General features: G+C 40.1%; 1 protein-coding gene and 1 long non-coding RNA gene across 5 annotated transcripts; one reads left to right on the top strand and one right to left on the bottom strand.

Annotated features, from left to right (window-relative positions):
• Positions 1–1,834: 1,834 nt before the first annotated feature.
• Positions 1,835–22,105, bottom strand: LOC109173117 (solute carrier family 35 member F1-like). 4 transcript variants are annotated; one of them, XM_019322377.1, is made up of 13 exons: positions 21,982–22,105; positions 21,730–21,776; positions 21,495–21,644; positions 21,309–21,403; positions 20,346–20,403; positions 18,572–18,766; positions 18,169–18,245; positions 17,407–17,489; positions 17,139–17,190; positions 3,389–3,457; positions 2,731–2,817; positions 2,566–2,627; positions 1,835–2,255 (listed from the first exon to the last, which is right to left on the bottom strand). In XM_019322377.1, the coding sequence occupies exons 3-13, from the start codon at positions 21,613–21,615 to the stop codon at positions 2,144–2,146; spliced, it is 1,011 nt and encodes a 336-aa protein (XP_019177922.1). In that variant the 5' UTR covers positions 21,616–21,644; positions 21,730–21,776; positions 21,982–22,105; the 3' UTR covers positions 1,835–2,143. The 4 variants fall into 4 exon arrangements, with proteins under 4 accessions (XP_019177922.1, XP_019177924.1, XP_019177921.1 ...); XM_019322379.1 differs by having other exon boundaries at positions 21,495–21,641; positions 21,982–22,082; XM_019322376.1 differs by lacking the exon at positions 21,982–22,105 and having other exon boundaries at positions 21,730–21,957.
• On the top strand, positions 7,249–17,173 carry LOC109173119. The gene is made up of 3 exons (XR_002052848.1): positions 7,249–7,337; positions 14,055–14,057; positions 17,107–17,173. It is a non-coding gene; the product is annotated as an uncharacterized LOC109173119 (long non-coding RNA).
• Positions 22,106–23,174: the final 1,069 nt, after the last annotated feature.

Raw genomic sequence — 23,174 nt, 5'->3', positions numbered from 1 at the left:
AATAATTTTCCAAAAAGCATAGCTATGATACGGATATACTAGTCCAAAGCTTTGGAAGGGCAAAGTTGGAAACTTGAGCTGCTTTTTGGCAAATTATTCTGTGAACCCTGGTTCAAAATACATAATTTACATATTAAAAGTTCATAATTTATATACACAATTTACACATTAAATGTTCACAATTTAAATTGTGAACATTTAGTATGTAAATTGCAAATATTCAGTAAGTAAATTGTGTATTTTGGAGGTAGATCTACCTTGCAAGGAATCCGGGTCCATGGTATAATTGTCTCTCTTTTCTTTGCATGATTTCAACCAAGGGTCTGTTTAGAAACCCGGAAAATGACTTCTGGAAGTCATTTTCCAAGTTTTTGGTGTTTGGGAAGGCTGAAAATGAAATAGTCAAAGGAAAATAACTTCTAGTCAATGGAAAATGAGGGCTAAAATCTGGAAAATGACTTCCCCTTTTTTTTGGCGGAAGTCATTTTCCATCTTTCGATCAACATCCGTAGACACGCTTCTTCTCCCTTCATTGCTTCTTCAACATTCAACAAAGAACTACCAACACATCTCCTCCAACTACAAGGTATATTATTTTTATTTTTTTTAATTTTTTTTTCCAAATATTATGGCTGGGGAAACCAGTGAGTCTGGTTTTCCGCATCGGATCCAGATCTGGTTTCTGATGCGGAAAACCAGTCACTGGTTTCCGATTGGAAACCAGTGCGTCACTGGTTTCCAATCGGATCGGAAACCAGTGTTCACTGGTTTCCGATCGGAAACCAGTGTTCACTGGTTTCCGATGCAGAAATCAATTGGTTTTGAAACCAGTTGCAATTTTTTTTTGTTTTTATTTTTTTATGCCAAACCGTGTACTTGTTGCTGGTATTTTTTTTTACTGATTATATAATAACTGCGTCGTCTCAAAGATCCGGTCGGAAGAGAAAGACACTTGACTTGAAGGTGGATGAAATTGCTGAACAGCTCGGTAGCATTGCCACGGCAATTAAATCTTTGAATACCGGTATTGATGAAAATCAGTTGTTTGCGGATGTGATGAGCATAGGTGATGGCTTTCATGAGGATGACCTATGTAAGGTATTTGAATACTTGATGACAAATGATGTTCAGGCGCGAATTTTCAATGCGAAGAATGCAAGTTTGAAGAGGAAATGGATTGAGAAATTTATTTCTTCTACGGATTAAATTATGTATGTCTTTTTTGTTGGTTAACATGCATGTTAAGACTTGGATTGGTTATGTTGGATCTTAGTACTTGTTATATTGGATCCTAACACTTTGTGGACTAATTTTCAAGACTTGATGCGTTTATGCTGTTTCTAACATGTAATTGTGATTTCAAATTGTCATATTGTGACAATAGTTTTAGTACTAGAAAGATAGAGAGCAATGGCATTAGAATTAAATACAATCAAAATTTATGTTGGATATAATTTGTAACAAAAATTGTTATATTCTACAAAGAAAAATAAAAATATATTATTCGGTATATAATAATTAAAATGTTTAATAAAAATAAGTATGTCATTCTGTTCATTTTCTGGAAAATGAACCAAACACCAAAAGACAGTTTTCCATCATTTTCTGAAAAATGAACCAAACACCAAAAGACAGTTTTCAATTGTGCAGCCAAACACAGGAAAGGAAAATGACTTCTGAAAAATGACTCATTTTCCAGAAGTCATTTTCCGGGTTTCCAAACAGAGCCTAATCTGAGCCTGATGCCTTAGTGTAAATGAGTTAACACTAGGAAGAAATTTTATAAAGGAAGCAGAGAGAATGCAGTGAGATAAACTTTTTTTTTTTTTTTAAACAATAATTTTCTAGCAAATTTCTTCCCTAAGCACTCGGATCCTTGTACATAACACTATGAAGCTTTGCAAATGCAATTTCAACTCATCAGCAATGAGCCAATGACTATCTTTCTTTTACTTTACAAGATTTCATTATTTTACTTCAAACGGGAAGGGGTGAACCAAATTTAATCAATAGGCCTAAAAGCTAAACCAAGAAAAAAAAATTAAAAATTCCCGCCTTCTGTTTCATTTCTGATATCTCTATACTGCTTCTAGCGCCGAATGTTACCCTGCTGCTAGTTGAAGCAAAATCATGCTTACTACTGCTAGCTAGCTCCAGTGGCATCTTTCTGGATCAAGTTGTCCGAGCCAACCTCCTCGTCGAATCGCTTGCTTTGTTCAACACCTTCAAGAGCAACCTCAGTTGCTTTATCAGCCCTGAAATACAACAAACTTGCACATTATTTTTTGACTAGTGTTGTGATTGCAGTTTCATGCTTTTTTTGATTGTCCAGCGAATGTACATTAATCAAGGAACAAAATTTTGTACTCTGGACAATGTTATAATAATTATTCCGGGATGGGGACGGGGCAGGGAGGGGTATCCCTATCCCAGTTTCCCGAAAATTTTCCACATCCCCGTTCCCGTCAGGGTGGGGATCGGGGATCCCTGTCAGGAACAGGACAAATTGCCATCCCTATGTACAATAGAGTAACAAAACCAATCATCCAAGTTGATATTACTTACCCAGAATAAACAATTAGTCCAACTACAACAGCAGCAAAAGCTACATAGTACATCCAATCAACCTGGAGAAAATACAGTTCTCAGCAACAAACATTTAGTTCAGTAATTCTATCATAGTTTCTACTTTCTAACATATATTATTATATGTTAATAGATCAAACAAACCTTTTCGTGATATGCAAAAATACGAATAAAAACAGACCACATGTCTGATGTAAGCAAGGACAGGTTCAGCATAGTGGAGCCACTAATCTGCACAAGATGAAATTTCAGGGTCAAAGTAACCGTTTCTAATGTAAAGAAAATCAGCAAAAAAATTGGAAAAACCATCTATTGTATCAGAATTAATATGGACAATCAAATAAGCAGCAATGTTATGTCAGATCATGAACTTGTAAATGTTAACTTAAAGAGGATAACTCTATGCTCTTTTAAGCTATGATTTAATTATTTTATTTTGTCCACATTTATTAGAAGCATTTGACAAAAGATGATCATTTTTAACATTCAAATTCCAGTCTTTGTAGCAATCGAAATCATCACTACAAAAGGAAAGTGAGACTGTAATAGAACACAACTTTAGATACAACAGCTATGCAAAGTAGTATGACAAATATGCAACAAATAAAATTAGTTATACATGCAAATACAGACTGCCTCCATTTATAACAACTATATATTACTTTTGAGAAACAGTATGCATCTCTATGTGGACAGGTTAAAAGAAACCCAAATATTTTGCTTTAACGCACACACATAAACACATGTATACATATATAAAAGAAACTGTTTTATGGATGGGAGAAACACTAAGGGCACATACCTTTAGTAAGACAGGAACTCCTGAGTAAAATAAAAACATTGCCAGTGAAAATCCAAAAAAAGGAAGTGTCTGAAATTAGAAATTACAAGGGGTATGAATAATAATAATAATAATAATAATAATAATAATAATAATAATAATAATTTTAATTTGTCAGTAAAAGGCAATATATGAAAATTCAAATCCAATAAAAAAGTAAGTTTGAAGTATCAATCAAGTAAATATAAACGGGAAAGCATCATCTCTTGTAATAACAATATTATCAACGTATACAACAAGATAAATGCTCATACTCTGTTGATGCCAATAAAAGACGGAATAGTCAACTTTTCTTTGATTTAAACAAAAATTTTGCACTACTATGTTAAACCTTCCAAACCGGGGTGGGGGGGGGGGGTGGGGTGGTTTATATGTTTCAGTAGATACACTACGCGTCACAGGTCTATGGTTAACGGAGGAAGCAGGTGGTCTACCTATGGTGGCTGGATATAGAATAAGAGAGGAGAAGTTGGAGGAAGAAACTTCCTTTTGATTTTATTCAATTTCCAACTTAACTTGACAAATTAATATTCTCCCATATATATAGGAGTTACAACCAAAGATATAGAAATAATATTCTAAAACTGCTAAACTAAATATGAAGGAAATATAACTAAACTAGTAAAGGAAACAATATAACTAATTTGATCTTTAGGTAGTGTGAACTAGTTGGGCAGTAGGATCTGTAATGTATCATTACACCCCTCCTGGAGATCAAGCTTGTCCTCAAGCTTGAAGCAGGTGACAACGTTCAAGTTGAATTCAGGTGATTCCATCGCGTGCGTTCAACTCCGTGGATGCAAGCCAAGCAAGGGGTTCTTCACCATCCTCTAATGTCCACAACATAAAAAGGTGACGACAATTATGACCCGGAAAAAATCGCTCATCGCAATTATAACACAATTTTTTGGCATCCCTCTCGGCCTTTTCCGCTGGAGATAGGAATTTATACGGAGGTCGAGGTGATTTGGTGTGGTTGGTTGGTTGTTGTGGGGGTAGTGAGACACGGGCAGAGGGAAGGGGTGCGGCAGGGTGTGGGTCATTGTTTACCGTTTTGGCAGGTAGAAGGCCTAAGATGTGACATTTCCGGTAGAAGTCACGGGCTGTATTAATGGCTTCGTTTAGAGAACTAGGCTTGGTCCTTTCTACATCAATCCGAAGTACCTCGTCTAGACCACCGGTAAAAAGATCAACGCGTTGGGCTGGGAGTACTGTGCCTGCACGTGCAAGGTGAGCTCGAAAGTCCTTGACATAATCATCAACGTGCCTGCCGGTCTGAAAGAGCAGCTTTAATTCGCCTAGTGGATTAATGCTTCGAGGTGGCCCAAAACTCAAACAACACTCTTCCTTAAACGATGCCCAGGAAGCAAATGGTGACACCGCAGTTTCAGAATGGTACCACAATTGGGCCGCGCCAATCATGTGGTGTGCTGCCAGAGGAACACGTTCATGGCCTGGTGTGTCAGCATGGCGAAACGAAGACTCACAGCGAAGTAGCCAAACCATAGGGTCTTCCTCGCCTGAAAACAAAGGGAATTCGACCTTGGGATACTAGGAAAAACGGTAGGAGTGATCCCCTATGTCTGCCACAGTAGATGTCCCTTCGTTTTGAAGGGCAGAAACAGAGTTCTCCTCCTGGACAGGTTGTTTACCATGGCTGGTGAGTAGCTGTTGGACCAGATTCTCCAATCTGGCAAGAGAAGCTGCCTGGGTGTGAGAGGATGCGGATAAAGAGGCGACAGTAGTTGTCAAATTTTCAATTTTGTCATGCTGTAATTCCAAAGCTTTGACAGATTTTTGCAAAGCTTTGATGGCTGATTCAATGTTCAAATCAGTACCCATGACGCCGGCAACCGGAACCAAATGATATGTTTCAGTAGATACACTGCGCGTCACAGGTCTATGGTTAACGGAGGAAGCAAGTGGTCTACCTATGGTGGCTGGATATAGAATAAGAGAGGAGAAGTTGGAGGAAGAAACTTCCTTTTGATTTTATTCAATTTCCAACTTAACTTGACAAATTAATATTCTCCCATATATATAGGAGTTACAACCAAAGATATAGAAATAATATTCTAAAACTGCTAAACTAAATATGAAGGAAATATAACTAAACTAGTAAAGGAAACAATATAACTAATTTGATCTTTAGGTAGTGTGAACTAGTTGGGCAGTAGGATCTGTAATGTATCATTACACCCCTCCTGGAGATCAAGCTTGTCCTCAAGCTTGAAGCAGGTGACAACGTTCAAGTTGAATTCAGGTGATTCCATCGCGTGCGTTCAACTCCGTGGATGCAAGCCAAGCAAGGGGTTCTTCACCATCCTCTAATGTCCACAACATAAAAAGGTGACGACAATTATGACCCGGAAAAAATCGCTCATCGCAATTATAACACAATTTTTTGGCATCCCTCTCGGCCTTTTCCGCTGGAGATAGGAATTTATACGGAGGTCGAGGTGATTTGGTGTGGTTGGTTGGTTGTTGTGGGGGTAGTGAGACACGGGCAGAGGGAAGGGGTGCGGCAGGGTGTGGGTCATTGTTTACCGTTTTGGCAGGTAGAAGGCCTAAGATGTGACATTTCCGGTAGAAGTCACGGGCTGTATTAATGGCTTCGTTTAGAGAACTAGGCTTGGTCCTTTCTACATCAATCCGAAGTACCTCGTCTAGACCACCGGTAAAAAGATCAACGCGTTGGGCTGGGAGTACTGTGCCTGCACGTGCAAGGTGAGCTCGAAAGTCCTTGACATAATCATCAACGTGCCTGCCGGTCTGAAAGAGCAGCTTTAATTCGCCTAGTGGATTAATGCTTCGAGGTGGCCCAAAACTCAAACAACACTCTTCCTTAAACGATGCCCAGGAAGCAAATGGTGACACCGCAGTTTCAGAATGGTACCACAATTGGGCCGCGCCAATCATGTGGTGTGCTGCCAGAGGAACACGTTCATGGCCTGGTGTGTCAGCATGGCGAAACGAAGACTCACAGCGAAGTAGCCAAACCATAGGGTCTTCCTCGCCTGAAAACAAAGGGAATTCGACCTTGGGATACTAGGAAAAACGGTAGGAGTGATCCCCTATGTCTGCCACAGTAGATGTCCCTTCGTTTTGAAGGGCAGAAACAGAGTTCTCCTCCTGGACAGGTTGTTTACCATGGCTGGTGAGTAGCTGTTGGACCAGATTCTCCAATCTGGCAAGAGAAGCTGCCTGGGTGTGAGAGGATGCGGATAAAGAGGCGACAGTAGTTGTCAAATTTTCAATTTTGTCATGCTGTAATTCCAAAGCTTTGACAGATTTTTGCAAAGCTTTGATGGCTGATTCAATGTTCAAATCAGTACCCATGACGCCGGCAACCGGAACCAAATGATATGTTTCAGTAGATACACTGCGCGTCACAGGTCTATGGTTAACGGAGGAAGCAAGTGGTCTACCTATGGTGGCTGATATAGAATAAGAGAGGAGAAGTTGGAGGAAGAAACTTCCTTTTGATTTTATTCAATTTCCAACTTAACTTGACAAATTAATATTCTCCCATATATATAGGAGTTACAACCAAAGATATAAGGAAATAATAATAATATTCTAAAACTGCTAAACTAAATATGAAGGAAATATAACTAAACTAGTAAAGGAAACAATATAACTAAACTAGTAAAGGAAACAATATAACTAATTTGATCTTTAGGTAGTGTGAACTAGTTGGGCAGCAGGATCTGTAGTGTATCAGTGGTGGAACTGTTTTAGGCCATACAGAGAATGTTTGAGCTTACAAACCAAGTAAGCTAGAACTCCACATGCTCAGCAATGAAATTTTTCAAGAACATAATAGAAAATAGGTTAAAAAATATGGCACACGTTTTAAAACTCCTTTTCGCAAAGTGAAGTGATGGTCACTAATCCAAGTATGGGGAATGTTATAGAATATTCTGTGATATTGAGAATCCTATATATTAGGAAATCTAAAAATTAGAGTTTGAGGTATATGGAAACTTCCATATCAGTTGTTGTTAAGCTCTAAAGTGAAGTGTGTATATTGCACTGTGAAACATTACCACTGTGTAGAGAACAAAGAAAGCCTCTGCTTATATACAAGGCAATGGATACTCCTAACCACTCATTTCGAAATTCAAATGGGTAGTTAGGAGGATCCCTCTAACAACCTACTAACACTCCCCCTCAAGTTGGAGCATAGATATCAAACATGCCCAACTTGTTACATATATATGAAACCCGATTCTTACACAACCCTTTCGTGAATATGTCAGCCAGTTGATCACCGCTCCGAACATGTGTAAGTGATATTAGTCCTTGCTCCACTTTTTCCCGTATAAAATGGCAGTCCACTTCAATATGCTTCGTCCGCTCGTGAAAGACCGGATTATTTGCGATGTGTATGGCAGCACAGTTATCACACCACAAATCTACCAGTAACTTCACTTCAACACCCACTTCTTTTAGAATGTTACGCACCCAGACTATTTCGCTCGCCACATGAGCCATAGCCCGGTATTCTGATTCAGCACTCGAGCGCGACACCACATTCTGCTTCTTACTCTTCCACGAGACCAAGTTACCTCCTACAAACACACAATAACCTGTCATAGACTTCCTGTCACCTGGTGACCCAGCCCAGTCTGCATCGGAGAACGCCTCAACACGCATGTACCCGTGGTCAGCATAAAGAATTCCTTTTCCAGGAGCACCTTTCAAATATTTCACAATCCGAACCGCCGCTTCCCAGTGAGTCTGGGTCGGTGCACTCATGAACTGACTAACCACACTCACTGGAAACGCAATATCTGGACGGGTGATCGTGAGATAGTTCAGTTTTCCCACTAACCTCCTGTACCTCTCCGGGTCTTCAAACGGCTCCCCTTCTCCTGCCAATAACTTCACACCTTGATCCATGGGTGTATCACACGGTTTCGCCCCAAGCAGCCCCGTGTCCCCAAGCAAGTCCAACACATATTTCCTCTGTGAGAGGAATATGCCCTTCTTAGAGCGCGCAACTTCAATTCCCAGAAAATACTTCAACACCCCCAGGTCTTTAGTATGAAACTCAGAGCCGAGAAAGGACTTGAGTGCCTCGATCCCACTCGTATCACTGCCTGTAATTACAATATCATCTACGTAAACTATCAACAAAACACACCCATAGTTAGTATGTTTGTAAAAGACAGTATGATCATATGCACTTCTCTGCATTCCAAACTCAACGACCGCCTTGCTAAACCGCCCAAACCACGCACGCGGAGACTGCTTCAGCCCATATAACGACTTCTTCAGCTTGCACACCTTCCCAGACTCCCCCTGAGCAACAAACCCTGGTGGTTGCTCCATATAAACTTCCTCACGCAAGTAGCCATGTAAGAAAGCATTCTTCACATCGAGCTGATGCAAGGGCCAACGACTCGAGGCTGCCAAAGAGATAAATATCCGTACAGATGTTAACTTGGCCACTGGAGAGAACGTCTCGGTATAATCTATACCATACGTCTGGGCGTACCCCTTGGCTACCAAGCGTGCTTTGAGCCTAGCCACAGACCCATCCGGGTTCATTTTCACCACATACACCCATTTACATCCAATAGCAACCTTACCAGGGGGAAGCTGCACCAGATCCCAGGTCTGGTTCTCCTCAAGGGCGTTTATCTCCTCTACCATCGCACGCCTCCAACCGTCATGGGACATAGCCTGACTCAGAGATTTTGGAACAGGGACAGACTCTAACTGGGACACAAAAGCACGTGAAGACGCCGATAAATTGGTATATGACACAAAGGCCGGAACGGGACGAACACAACGACGCGTACCTTTTCGAACAGCGATAGGAACATCTTGGTCTGTCGACGAAGATTCTGGTAAGGGAGGATTTACTGGTGGAACCGGTGGGGCTGCAAGCGCATCAACTTCTCTGGGCCGCCTGTGATAAACCTGCGTAACAGGAGGCCTAGACTCCACTCCTACGGAGTCCGGGATAGTAACAACATATGTCAGAAACTCATCTGTCTCGGAACTACAACCAGACGAACTAGGGGACTCTTCACTGAACAAAGTATTCTCGAAGAACGAGACATCTGCAGAAACCAAGTATCGCCCCAAATCCGGGGAGTAACATCGATACCCTTTTTGAGTACTCGAATATCCCAGGAAGATACACTTTAATGACTTAGGATCAAGTTTCCCTCTTTGAGGACGAACATCCTGGACAAAACACGTACACCCAAACACTTTAGGAGGAAGGGAGAACAACGGTTTGGACGGATAGATGAAATGACAAGGACTCTGACCCCCAAGGACCCTTGTAGGTAGGTGGTTTATTAAGAAACACGCCGTATGAACAGCATCTGCCCAGTAAGCCCTAGGGACTTTCATTTGAAACAGCAAGGCCCTAGCAACCTCCAACAGATGACGGTTCTTACGTTCTGCCACACCGTTCTGTTGGGGAGTGCTGACACAAGAGGACTGATGTACCATCCCATTCTGACTCATATAACTCGAGAAGGAACGAGAAAAATACTCAGTCCCATTATCACTCCGCAAAACCCGTATCATTTTATTGAACTGTGTTTTGACCATCGCACAGAAATTACAAAAGATCCCAAACAACTCATCTCTAGATTTCATGAGATATAGCCAAGTGTATCTAGAGAAATCATCTACGAACGTTACAAAATATTTAAACCCAGATTTCGACACTACTCGACATGGTCCCCATATATCTGAGTGAACTAATTGAAATAAAGACTCGACTCTATTATTGACTCTAGGAGGGTATGGTACCCGACAATGCTTAGCAAGCTCACATGACTCACATTGCAAGCCAGACAGAGATTCTAACCCCGGACACAACTTCTTTAAGACAGACAAAGGCGGGTGACCATACCGGAAGTGCAGCTGCAGCGGAGACATATTTCCCAACAAACCAACCGGAACACTTCCAGAATCTTTGGACAACTGTTCTAACACGTACAGCCCACCGACTTCCTTCCCTTTACCAATAATCTTCTTCGTCAACAGATCCTGAAAAAGACAATATCCAGGGAAGAACATGACACAACAATTTAGGTCCCGGGTAATTTGACTAATTGACAATAAATTGAATGGGAACTTTGGGAGATATAACACGGATGTGAGAGGGAAAGACGAACTAACACTCACACTACCTTTACCTAAAACAGAGGTGGATGAACCATCTGCCAAGGTAACCGTAGGGCCATATTTAAAGGAACAATATTCGGAAAACATACTTAGATTACCTGACATGTGGTCACTGGCTCCAGAATCAATGACCCACTGTCGAGACGAGGAGGAAACACAAGCAATAGGATTACCTGTTTGAACAAAGGTAGCTGACGGGGACGGCAATGACCCTGGACTGGCTGGAGACTGCGAGGATGACAGCTTTAACTGATTAAACAAAGCCATTTCTTCTTCAGTTATCACAACCGTCCCTTCCGGTCTCGAGGCAGAATTAGCAAACCTCCTATGGTCGGAGAGCTGTGGGCATTGATTACGCAGATGGCCGGGATCACCACAATTATAGCAAGCCCTTTGCCCTCGACCTCCTCCGCGCCCTCTACCTCGTCCCCTGGACCGACCTCCTCGACTATTGGCACCATCAGTCCCACTATTTCCCTGTGAGAAGAAAACTTGTTTCTCCAACGCACTATCAGTACTAAGGTTCACCGACGCATTTTGGACCATAGAGAACACTTGGTCGAGCGAGTCTAATTCCTTATTCCCCAACAACTGTGATTTCAAAACATCATACTCCTTATCCAACCCAGAAATCCAACTAAAAATATGCAACTGATCACGTTGTTTTTTCATTTGATCCACCTTATCAGTAATCGGCATAGCAGCACATAATGCCTCACTCACATTCTTGAAGTCATAATAGTAATCCCTGATGTCCCGCCCTTTTTGAGACGGTCGGTGAACATCCTGGGATAACTGATATAACTTCCTCAAATTATTCACCCCGCTAAACCACTTATTCACTAACTCCCACACGTCTTTTGCACTCGTACAATGCTGTAAAGATAGGATTATCTTCCTATCAATACAATTTATTATACGTGAAAACAGGGCGTCATCATCTTTCTGCCACGCTTGGGCTTCGGTAGGGTCTGCCGGACATGTCTCAGTTAAATGTCCAGCTTTACCCATACCCTTCAAGTTCACTTCAATTAAGAACTTCCATTCCCCAAAATTAGACCCATCGGGTGCCAACATCAAATCAACCAATTTAGATTGTGTTGACACCACGGTAACGATCCTATTTTCTGCCATAATAAACACACAAAACACCAACCTGGAAACACAGCTTTTGACTTCTATGTAGACGACAAAAACACACAACTCAGCTTCACTTCTTACTCAGCAAAGCAGCAGATCTGGAAATCTGGAAAAAACAGCCTGACGCAGATCTGGAAACCTGGAAACCAGTCCACTCAATCTCCCCTCAACACCGGACGGAGATATCCACATAGGAGTGTTGGGCGCACGGAGACGATCCCAGCCGTGTCAGCGGCGACCGGAGGCGACGTCGGAGAACACCGCACGCGCCGGCGCGTGGCGTCGGAGCTCCGGGAGTGCGGCGGCGCGTGGACCTTCCGATGACAGCTCCGATCCTCCCGTCGGCGGCGCCTCCTTGTTCCGACCAAAGCCCACCACCCGCAGGCCACATCTATGGCTCTGATACCATGTTAAGCTCTAAAGTGAAGTGTGTATATTGCACTGTGAAACATTAACACTGTGTAGAGAACAAAGAAAGCCTCTGCTTATATACAAGGCAATGGATACTCCTAACCACTCATTTCGAAATTCAAATGGGTAGTTAGGAGGATCCCTCTAACAACCTACTAACAGTTGTCCTCTAGCCCTGCATTTATAGAGAGCTGAAATCCTCCCTAAAGGTGTGAGAGACAGTGAGAGAGAGCTGCTCAAGAGGTATAGCACTCTAAACCTAATTACATGGTATCGGAGCCCCTTTAATAAATTTTTTTTCCGGCGGTCTCCTTTCGTCACCGCCCACTCAGAAAGGTCCGCCGGTGTCCGGCGACCACATCTGCAGCGTTTCCCGGTGTTCTGCCCTGCGCGTGGGCCTCACGCGCCACCACTACCGCCGCCTCCTCCGTCACGCGCCGGCGCGTGCGGCTGCTCCGGTGACCGGAAACTTCTCCGGTCAGGTCTACCAGGGTCGCCTAAGTCCTGCCGTCTCAGTTCCGGACTTAATTTGGACCATTGCCACTTCGGTTCTAAGGTTAGGTTGTTTCGTACCCCTTAGGCTCACTTTTTGGTGTAGTTTCTGATCTGTTTGGGCTCAAGTTTTGGTGGGTATGGCTGATAATAAATCTGTTGTTGTCACTGATATTGTTCCTGTGACTTCTAAGATCACGGACTGTAAGCTTAATGACTCTAATTACTTGGAATGGACTCAAGTCATTACTCTTTATCTCACTAGTTTGGATAAGACAGATCACCTAACATCATCTTTGGCTGACCAAGAGCCTACTTGGGTGCGGGATGATGCACGTTTATTTCTGCAGATTCGTAATTCTATTGATGAGAGTATTGTTGGTTTCATTAGTCATTGTGGTTCTGTTAAGGAATTGATGGAGTATTTGGATTATTTGTACTCTGGGAAAGAGAATATTACTCGTATTTATGATGTTTGCAAGTCTTTTTATCGTGCTGAGAAACGAGATTTATCTCTTATGGCATACTTTATGGAATTTAAGAAAACATATGAGGCGCTTAATAAGCTTATGCCTTTCACTACTGACATTAAAACACAGCAACAACAACGTGAACAACTGGCTGTTATGAGTTTTTTGGCAGGTCTCCCTTCTGAGTTTGATACAGCTAGGTCTGCCATTCTGATTACCTCAGACGTCCCTACTCTGGCTGCTGTATTCCCACGTTTGATTCGTTCGAAGCAATTGCAACTGAGTCATTCCGGTGTAACCATCCCACCAAGCCTCTCGTTGGCCGCCATCCTCGCAGTGGGAACTCCCAGGGGCAATCATCCAATCCGCCTCATAGTGGGAATAGTAGAAATTCTCAGGGGTACAGTTCTGGTGGTATTGTATGTCATTATTGCCATAAGCCTGGGCATATAAAAAGGGATTGTAGGAAGTGGTTGAGGGAGCGGGGAAATTCTGCTGCTAATATTGCATATACACCTGAGGCATCTTCCAAAACGGTCATGGTCTCTGCGGATGAGTTTGCCAAGTTCTCTCAGTACCAAGAATCCTTGAAACATTCATCCTCTTCGGTCACTGCTATTGCTGACTCAGGTAATACAACCACATGCCTTCTCTCATCCTCATCCAAATGGGTTATAGATTCGGGTGCTACAGATCATATGACAGGTAACTCTAGTCTATTTTCCACGCTCTCTTCCCATCCACATAGTTCCCCTGTCACCTTAGCGGATGGATCCTCCTCTCGTGTACTTGGGTCTGGGTCCATAACGCCAATCCCCACGCTGACTTTGTCATCTGTCTTGCACCTACCTAATTTTTCGTTCAATTTAATTTCAGTCAGCCGTCTTACTCGTGTTTTGAATTGCTCCGTTACGTTTTTCCCTGATCATTGTGTGTTTCAGGATCTTATGACGAAGAGGGTTATTGGTAAGGGGCGCGAGTCTGGAGGTCTCTACGTTCTTGACACAGCGAGGCCGGAGTCTGTTGCGTGTTCTGGTGCTGTCACTCCAGTTGAAGCACATTGTCGTTTGGGGCATCCTTCCCTTCCCTTGTTGAAGAAATTGTGTCCGCAGTTTTCTAGTTTGTCTTTTTTACATTGTGAGTCGTGTGAGTTTTCTAAGCACCATCGTGTGCATTTGAGTCCTAGAGTTCACAAACGAGCGTCTGCTCCTTTTGAGTTAGTACATTCTGATGTTTGGGGTCCATGTTCTGTGACATCTAAACTCGGTTATAAGTATTTTGTTACTTTTGTTGATGATTTTTCCCGCATGACATGGTTATATCTACTGCAGTCTCGTTCTCAATTGTTTGATGTGTTTTGTGGGTTCTGTTCTGAAATTGAAACTCAATTTGGTATTCCTGTCAAAATTTTACGTAGTGACAATGCTAGAGAATATTTTTCACATCCTTTTGCCTCTTATATGCGTGGGAAAGGTATGATACATCAGTCCTCTTGTGTTGACACACCTTCCCAAAACGGGGTGGCTGAGCGAAAAAATCGGCATCTGCTTGAAACTGCGAGGGCCTTGATGTTTCAGAGGGGGGTTCCCAAGCAGTTCTGGGCTGATGTTGTTTCCACAGCCTGTTTCTTGATCAATCGTATGCCCTCTGCGGTTTTGGATGGGAAAATACCTTGTCATACTCTGTATCCTTCGAAACCTTTGTTTCATATTGACCCACGGATATTTGGTTGCGTGTGTTTTGTTCGGGATGTCCGTCCCAATGTCTCCAAGTTAGATCCAAAGTCTTTGAAGTGTGTATTTCTTGGTTATTCTCGTGTGCAAAAGGGTTACAAATGTTACTCTCCTGAGCTTGGTAGGTACCTTGTTTCCATTGATGTCACCTTTCATGAGGATGTTCCTTTCTTTCCTGCATCTCCTGATGTTCTCCGTGAGGGGGAGAGAGATGATATCTTGATGTATACGGTCACGTCCTCTGCTCCTATCTCTGTTCCTACTCCTCCTGTCTTACAGGTGTATTCTCGTAGACCTCGGCCTACTGCACCCGTTCCGGCACCACCTCCTGCTTCCCTTCCGGATCCAGTACCAGCTCAATGCCCTGAAACCACCTCTGTGTCATTTGATCCAGTCTTGGATGATGATCTTCCGATTGCTCAACGGAAAGGTAAACGTAGTTGTACTTATCCTATTTCCTCTTTTGCGAAATATGATCGGCTGTCATCTGCCTCGTGTTCTTTTATTGCTTCCCTTGATTCTATTCTAATCCCTAAAACTGTTACGGAAGCCTTATCCCATCCTGGGTGGCGTAATGCCATGATTGAAGAGATGACTGCTTTGGATCACAATAGTACTTGGGAGTTGGTCACTAAGCCTGCAAATAAGAAGCCTATTGGTTGTAAATGGGTGTTTACCGTCAAAGTTAATTCTGATGGGTCTGTGGCTCGTTTGAAAGCCCGCCTTGTGGCTAAGGGATATGCCCAAACTTATGGGGTTGATTATTCTGACACTTTTTCTCCGGTGGCTAAGCTTACTTCTGTCAGATTACTCATTTCAATGGCTGCCATCAATGATTGGCCTTTACATCAGCTTGATATCAAGAATGCTTTTCTGCATGGGGATCTTCTTGAAGAGGTATATATGGAGCAACCTCCTGGGTTTGTTGCTCAGGGGGAGTCTGGAAAGGTATGCCGACTTCGGCGATCGTTGTATGGGTTGAAACAAAGCCCACGTGCATGGTTTGGAAAATTTAATCAAGTTGTTGAGAGCTTTGGGATGGTGAAAGGAAAATCGGATCACTCCATGTTTTACAAGTGGTCCAAAACAGGTATCATCTGGTTGGTAGTCTACGTAGATGACATTGTCATTACAGGGAGTGACACCAAAGGGATTTCATCTCTCAAGTCATTTCTTCATAGTCAATTTCAAACTAAAGATTTGGGACCACTGAAGTACTTCCTGGGTATTGAAGTTATGAGAAACAAAACAGGTATATTACTATCTCAACGGAAGTATGTACTTGACTTACTCTCTGAAACAGGAAAATTAGGTACTAAACCATGTAATACTCCCATGACACCGAACTTGCAATTGTCAAAGGAGGGGGAGTTGTTTGAAGATCCTGAGAGGTATAGAAGACTAGTTGGGAAGCTAAACTACTTGACAGTAACTCGTCCAGATATTGCATACCCAGTTAGTGTTTTGAGTCAGTACATGACATCCCCAACTATTGATCACTGGGCAGCTGTAGAGCACATTTTGAGTTACTTAAAGGGAGCCCCAGGACATGGAATCTTGTATAAGAATCATGGTCACACTAGGATTGAGTGTTTTACTGATGCTGATTGGGCAGGGTCCAAAGAGGATCGTAGATCAACAACTGGATATTGTGTGTTCTTTGGAGGTAATCTGGTTTCCTGGAAGAGCAAGAAGCAGAATGTAGTCTCTCGTTCGAGTGCAGAGTCTGAATATAGAGCGATGGCACAATCAACGAGTGAAGTGATGTGGATACACAACCTTTTGTATGAGTCTGGTTTCAAAGCTCCAATTCCTGCAAAGCTATGGTGTGATAACCAAGCTGCTCTTCATATTGCATCAAACCCGGTGTTCCATGAACGAACTAAGCACATAGAGATTGACTGTCATTTTGTACGTGAGAAGATACAACAAGGGTTAATCTCCACAGGATTTGTGAAGACAGGAGAACAACTCGGGGACTTATTCACGAAGGCCCTTACTGGAACCCGAGTCAGTTATTTGTGTAACAAGTTGGGCATGATCAATATCTTTGCTCCAACTTGAGGGGGAGTGTTATAGAATATTCTGTGATATTGAGAATCCTATATATTAGGAAATCTAGAAATTAGAGTTTGAGGTATATGGAAACTTCCATATCAGTTGTCCTCTAGCCCTGCATTTATAGAGAGCTGAAATCCTCCCTAAAGGTGTGAGAGACAGTGAGAGAGAGCTGCTCAAGAGGTATAGCACTCTAAACCTAATTACAGGGAACAAGGCAAGGACAGAAGGAATGACCAAGAGACTTACCGCTCCCGTTGTCCAATGAATAGATTTCAATTCATTGCGCTCAAATATGCTTCTGTAGCATTGGTTAAAGAACTTACATCAATGACAACATTATACCCACTTAACAGCATAAATATAAATATTAGGTTCAAACATTTTAGAATAGCATATGCTATATGTAAATCATCTTCAATAGCATAGAACAAATTGAAAGCAACAAAAATCCAAAATTTTGAGCGTGTTGCATAGAACATGAAAACTATAAGGTCATTAAACCAAGCAAGGATACATTTGGCAAGCACTAATAATGGCACCAAAGAGTCCCAAAAATGCCATGAGTTCAACCCTATCAGCACTTTTAACAAAAAATTCCTGCATATATCATTAAACAAGAAAACAGCAATAGTTAAGACTGAAGGTATAATGAAAAGTTGGGTCAACAATAGGTATATGTGAATAAGGGGATAAAGGGTAGAAAGAAGATACTCGGCAGAGTATTAAAAAAGAATAAAACAAAGCTGTTAACAGAAAATAATGAAGGAAACGTATTTCCGAGTGTCCTTTAATAGGTAATAGCTGACACTTTAAATGGGTTTTCTCTGAATATGACTAATTATTAGTTGTAAAGAACATGAGACAGAAACCATACAGGTTCTAAAAAACTTTTAACTAATCATGAAAAGTTCCAGTTATAAAATAGGAGTTCCTAACACAACAAATGTACTTTAATGAATTTGAGCAACCATGTCCTTTTTCACAACTCACAAGGTAGAAAGAAGCTGTTTAACTGCAAAGAATGCTATTGTGGTTTGATACTGAACATGATTGTTAAGAGTCCCACATTGAAAGAATAATAGAGAATATATGGGTTTATAAGGCCATGAGTTAGACTAATTAATTGATTAGATTTATTCTTTTAGTGTGGTTTGGCCCATGTGCATTCCCTAACCCAATCTTGATTATAACATGGTATCATATAGCCTGTTAGGTCCACTTTGTGTTCACCTGGTTGAAACAACTGACATTATGAAAATACTCTAGTTTTTCTTACCTCACTGACATTAGATATAGCATATAATGTGGCTCCAGCAATTACAAGTATATCTCCCTTGATGGGGTTGCTCCCACCTACATCCAGACATGGGAAGAAATTTTCAAACATTTCTTAAAAGAAGATGGACACAGAAATGAAGTTTTGAGAACTCAAGTAATGATGCAGACAAGATGAAAAGAAAAAAAATATGTAAAAAAGAGTTTATAAGGGACATGAAGAAGAATATGATTTCCCTTCTGGGAATTACTGAACTTGAGACTGTAATTATAAGCAGCTGAATCAAGGAACACTAATATAAATGGAGAGGAAAAACGTAAGGAGCATGCAGAAATAAACTATTTTGGCAAGGAAAATGAGAACAAGCACAATGACATTGACTTGTACTACTAAAATTACTCACTTGATCTGTCTGCTGCATGTACATCTGAAAATATCACCAGCACAAGACCAGCAACACAAATAAAAACACCAAAAAATTTTCCAATTTTGTATTTTGTCTTCAAGAAAATCCAGGTAAAAAGCATAACACAAGGAATTGCCCAACAATCCAGTAGCATGACACTTGTTAGGGATGTGTACTGATAAGATTTCACCACTGTAAATAAGAGGCATAAGGTTAACATACTGAATGATTAGACAAAATAGCAAATGACAGATTTGAGAAATTTTCATTCCCTTTCGGTCTATCAAACTATAATTAATTTAGCTGGAGCAAAGAGCATACAGAGAGATGTAAATAGATGAATATAAAAATAGATGTAGAGCCACAACTAATTTCATTAAAACTATAATTCTGATAACCCAACTATATAAAGAAACTAAACCTCAACAGTCAACATATTAAATTAGTGCAATGAGTAAGAAAAGTTCTTATAATGATTACTTGAGTTGACACCATAGAAATCACATGCCTGAGTCACATCTGAAGTTCAGAACTTGTGGATATAAAAGACAGGTATAGAAGATCAGTTATAAGTTAGTGCCAAGTTCTTAGAACTTGCCACGGTATTGCTGCTTATTGGAAAGGTATTATCCTTGTCACGGAGATGCATTTTTAGTGGAAATAGCAGGACTTCCAAATAGTGGAAAGTTCCAACATAAAAATCTACTTGGAGATTATTTTCTTGGGAACAGTGAAGATCTTTTGTCAATGCAAATAATATCTTTTATTGTTAAGAGCACTGTTGCAAAAATCGCGCCTAGGCGCCGATTAATCGGCGCCCGGCCTCCTAGGCGCTCTAGGCGCCCTAGGCGGTCTCTAGGCGCCTCTAGCGATTTTTTCAACATTGGTTAAGAGTCCAACATTAATAAAATAAGAGACAATATATGGGTTTATAAGGCCATGGGTGAGACTAGCTAATTGGTTGGATTCAATCTTTTAGTGTGGTTTGGCCCATGTGCATTATAGCACAGTTGAGTGACTTGGCCCAATCTCAGATTATAACATGGTATCAAAATGACAGAGCCAGTTCGGTCCACTTTGTGTTCATCCGGTTATGGGTATGGGTGGAATCCAAGCTTTCGTAATCCCACTTGTTCGGTCCACTTTGGTGGCGTCCAAAGCTTTCGTTTCAAAGGGAGGGTCCGGTCCAATTTTAAGTGGTCAACCGGTGTTAAGAGTCCCACATTGATAAAATAAGAGAGAATATATGAGTTTATAAGGCCATGGGTTAGACTAGCTAATTGGTTGGATTCAATCTTTTAGTGTGGTTTGGCACATGTGCATTATAGCCCAATTGAGTGACTCTAGCTCAATCTTAGATTAAACGGAGTAACATTTATCAATTACGGAGTACATACTAAAACTTATAGCAATTGTTGCACCAGAAATATTTCACAACTTTTGTACCAGAAATATTTCATTAAAATTTTTAACCCCTCAATCTTAGATTAAACGGAGTAACATTTATCAATTACGGACTACATACTAAAACTTATAGCAATTGTTGCACCAGAAATATTTCACAACTTTGTACCAGAAATATTTCATTAAAATTTTTAACTTATCAAGCACAGTTACATATTCTGAACTTTAACAAACAGAAAATGAAATTAATTCACAGATGAAATCCCAAAAATAAATAAACATTAATAAAATTAGACTTTATAAAATATAAGACTTGAGTAAAGGCATGAAGCATATATTTAAAAAGGGTGGTCATGGATTTAGTTACCAAGATAATTAGCCTCCACATCAATCAACCCAAGAATGACATAATAATACCACTTTGCCTGCATAAAAATAGAATGAAATGAATATATCATGGGTATTCAATGTCAAGCTGAATTTAAAATGAATGCACATCTTAGACAAATAAAAGCAGGTTGCCTATTTCCCTAAGCATTAGATGACCAGAACTATGTGGCCAAACAAAGAGGATTCTAAGGCGGAAAGGAAATCAGTTAAAGATGATTGACTGCATATGTACCAAAAGAAAGAAGAAAAAGATTACAAATTTCCATATGAGAAATTCTACCAGTTTGAGGCTGTTTGGAGGAAGTAGTGGGCAAAGATTAACTGGAGAAAGTTGATTATCTTATAGAGAATGTTTTGGTGATGCAACTGATAAACAGGAGTAGATCAGTAATGATCTAAACAAAAGAATTGCAGTTCTGCATATTCCACAATCATCCAAATACACAATGATGCCTTGGTCAGATTTCTCTGGAAGGTGTAAAATGGAGCCTCTAGACTCCCATAAAGATAGAGCCATTGGTTTTGAGCAAGGTTTGACCCTAGGCAAAAGTTGCTGAAAGCACAAGAATCAAAAGTGGGGACCAGAAAAGACAACAACGTATAAAGCAAGAAAGGTCCATCAAACAAGTTGCTTTTCAACTACAACTCTAAGGCCAAAGGAAACCAGTTAGAGAAGCACATAGCTTTCGCTTATACAACAGATTTGCCATTTGCATTTGATGGTGCTATAGCTTTTTTTTTTTTTTTTTTGAGATTTCAAAGCAACTTAATCCATCCTTTGTAGTGTAACACAATTACACAAATTCATCATTGATCCTCTTCTTTTTATTGTGTAATTAAAAATCATTAATTTCAGCTCAGATGATGAGTCAACAAATGTTATATTTACAAACACAAATACACCATACAAACAAGTAAAACCTAAAGAAAGAAAGAAGACCTTGAGCGGCTTCTTCCGGTATATCATTATGGCTCCATAGAACAACGCCAAGAGCACATAATTGAAGAAAGATTGAGAAGTGGGGACATTAATTCCTGGAAAATATATACAGAGTAAAAACTTAATACCCAACTAATATTACCACCACAGAATCAGAGTGTAATTTAAAGGGCAAAACACTAAAACCTCTTCTGGCAAGTTCAGAGGATGAGAAACCGGTGGAGGTGATAAGAAGGGACAGAAATTGTCCCAACCCCAAACTCAACAATGTCTTCTTGCTCCATAATTCCTTCAAATGATTACCCATTTCTCCTCACTCCCACACAGACCGTACTACTGCCAATATATGTAATTTCATAATTAAACAACCAATACATGAAAAGAAAAATTAAATTGAAGGATAGTTGAAAATCAATCCTACTTGATTGGAATCGTATCAAAGCGGAAGAGAACAGCAGCAGAGAGGTTCTGCAGTATTGTTGTTTTGTAATTGTATCAACGGAGGAGAGAAAAAGAAAGAGCAGCTAAAGCAGGCTGTAATGATGAATTATTAATTTGTGTAATTTTATCAACGGAGGAGAGAAAAAGAAAGAGCAGCTAAAGCAGGCTGTAATGATGAATTATTAATTTGTAATTTGATCAATGGAGGAGAGAAAAAGAAAGAGCAACTAACGCCGGCTGTAACGAGGAATTTCGGCGGATTCTGCTGCTGCTTTTGAGTGTATTAGTTTATCCGTCTCTAGTCTCTACCGTAGGCTGAAAAGCTAGTGGAGTGTTCAAATTTGACCAAAATACTCCCTCTAGAGTCAATCCTATCGATGCTCCTCTTATAAAGTGTTTTTTGTCCCTCCATTATTGCTCATTCTTAATTTTACATTTTAACTTTTAATTGTATTAAATGTAGTTCTTCGACCTTCAAAAACTCACCCAATTCAGTCATTTGTTAGAAATTTCATCTACTCCGAAAATCATTTGTTAGAAATTTCATCTACTCGTAAAATAAAGAACATTTTTGTCTATTTATCTATTATATGCCTAGTATACACTGAGAAATAGTCGAGGGACCATTTTGAAAATAGTCGAAGGACTATTTTAGAAAAAAAAAAAAAAAAACTCATTTATTTATTACATTTTTATTTATTTTTATTTTTTTAAGACTATCAAATTTGAATTTCTATAATTTTTTTCTTATAAATATAAATAGTTAAAATCTCACAATCCAACCTCAAATTTTTAAACTTTCTATACAGACTTTTTCCATATGTCTAAACATTAAAAAAATAAATAAATTCTCTATTCCTATCAAGTTTTACAATAAGTTCCGTAAGTTTCATAATTATAATGCTCATATACTTTTTATGTTCATATATATATATATATATATATATATATATATATATATATATATATATACTAAAATTTCAATAGACAATCCATCACTATGTATCACATTAAATATTATTTTTATCATTGAAAATAACATTATTATTTTTATCTAGTTTAGACACCCAAAGAGTGCAAAATGTAATAAAATGTTGGACCGAAAGGTAAGTTTTCCAGTAAACTTATCAACTGAGCCGAAAAGTAAACTCTCGTCTGTGAGCTGAAGGTAAGTTTATTTCTCAGTCACACAGCCAATGGCGCACTTCTCGGTCAAAGAGGTTCTTCTGGCCGATTAAGTCCGTTTGCACACATTTAATTCGCGTTCGCACACACTTAATCTAATCTAGACAATTAAAAAATATTAGATGGATGCACACGATTTGTTCTCACGTTCTCACCTAAGCAAGTGTTCTCATTGGAACTCTACTATATATATATATATATATATATATATATACACACACACACACACACATACATATT

Source organism: Ipomoea nil, unplaced genomic scaffold (genome assembly GCF_001879475.1).
Source record: "Ipomoea nil cultivar Tokyo-kokei standard unplaced genomic scaffold, Asagao_1.1 scaffold0465, whole genome shotgun sequence".
Taxonomy (NCBI): domain Eukaryota; kingdom Viridiplantae; phylum Streptophyta; class Magnoliopsida; order Solanales; family Convolvulaceae; genus Ipomoea; species Ipomoea nil.
This window is presented reverse-complemented; position numbering and strand designations above follow the sequence as displayed.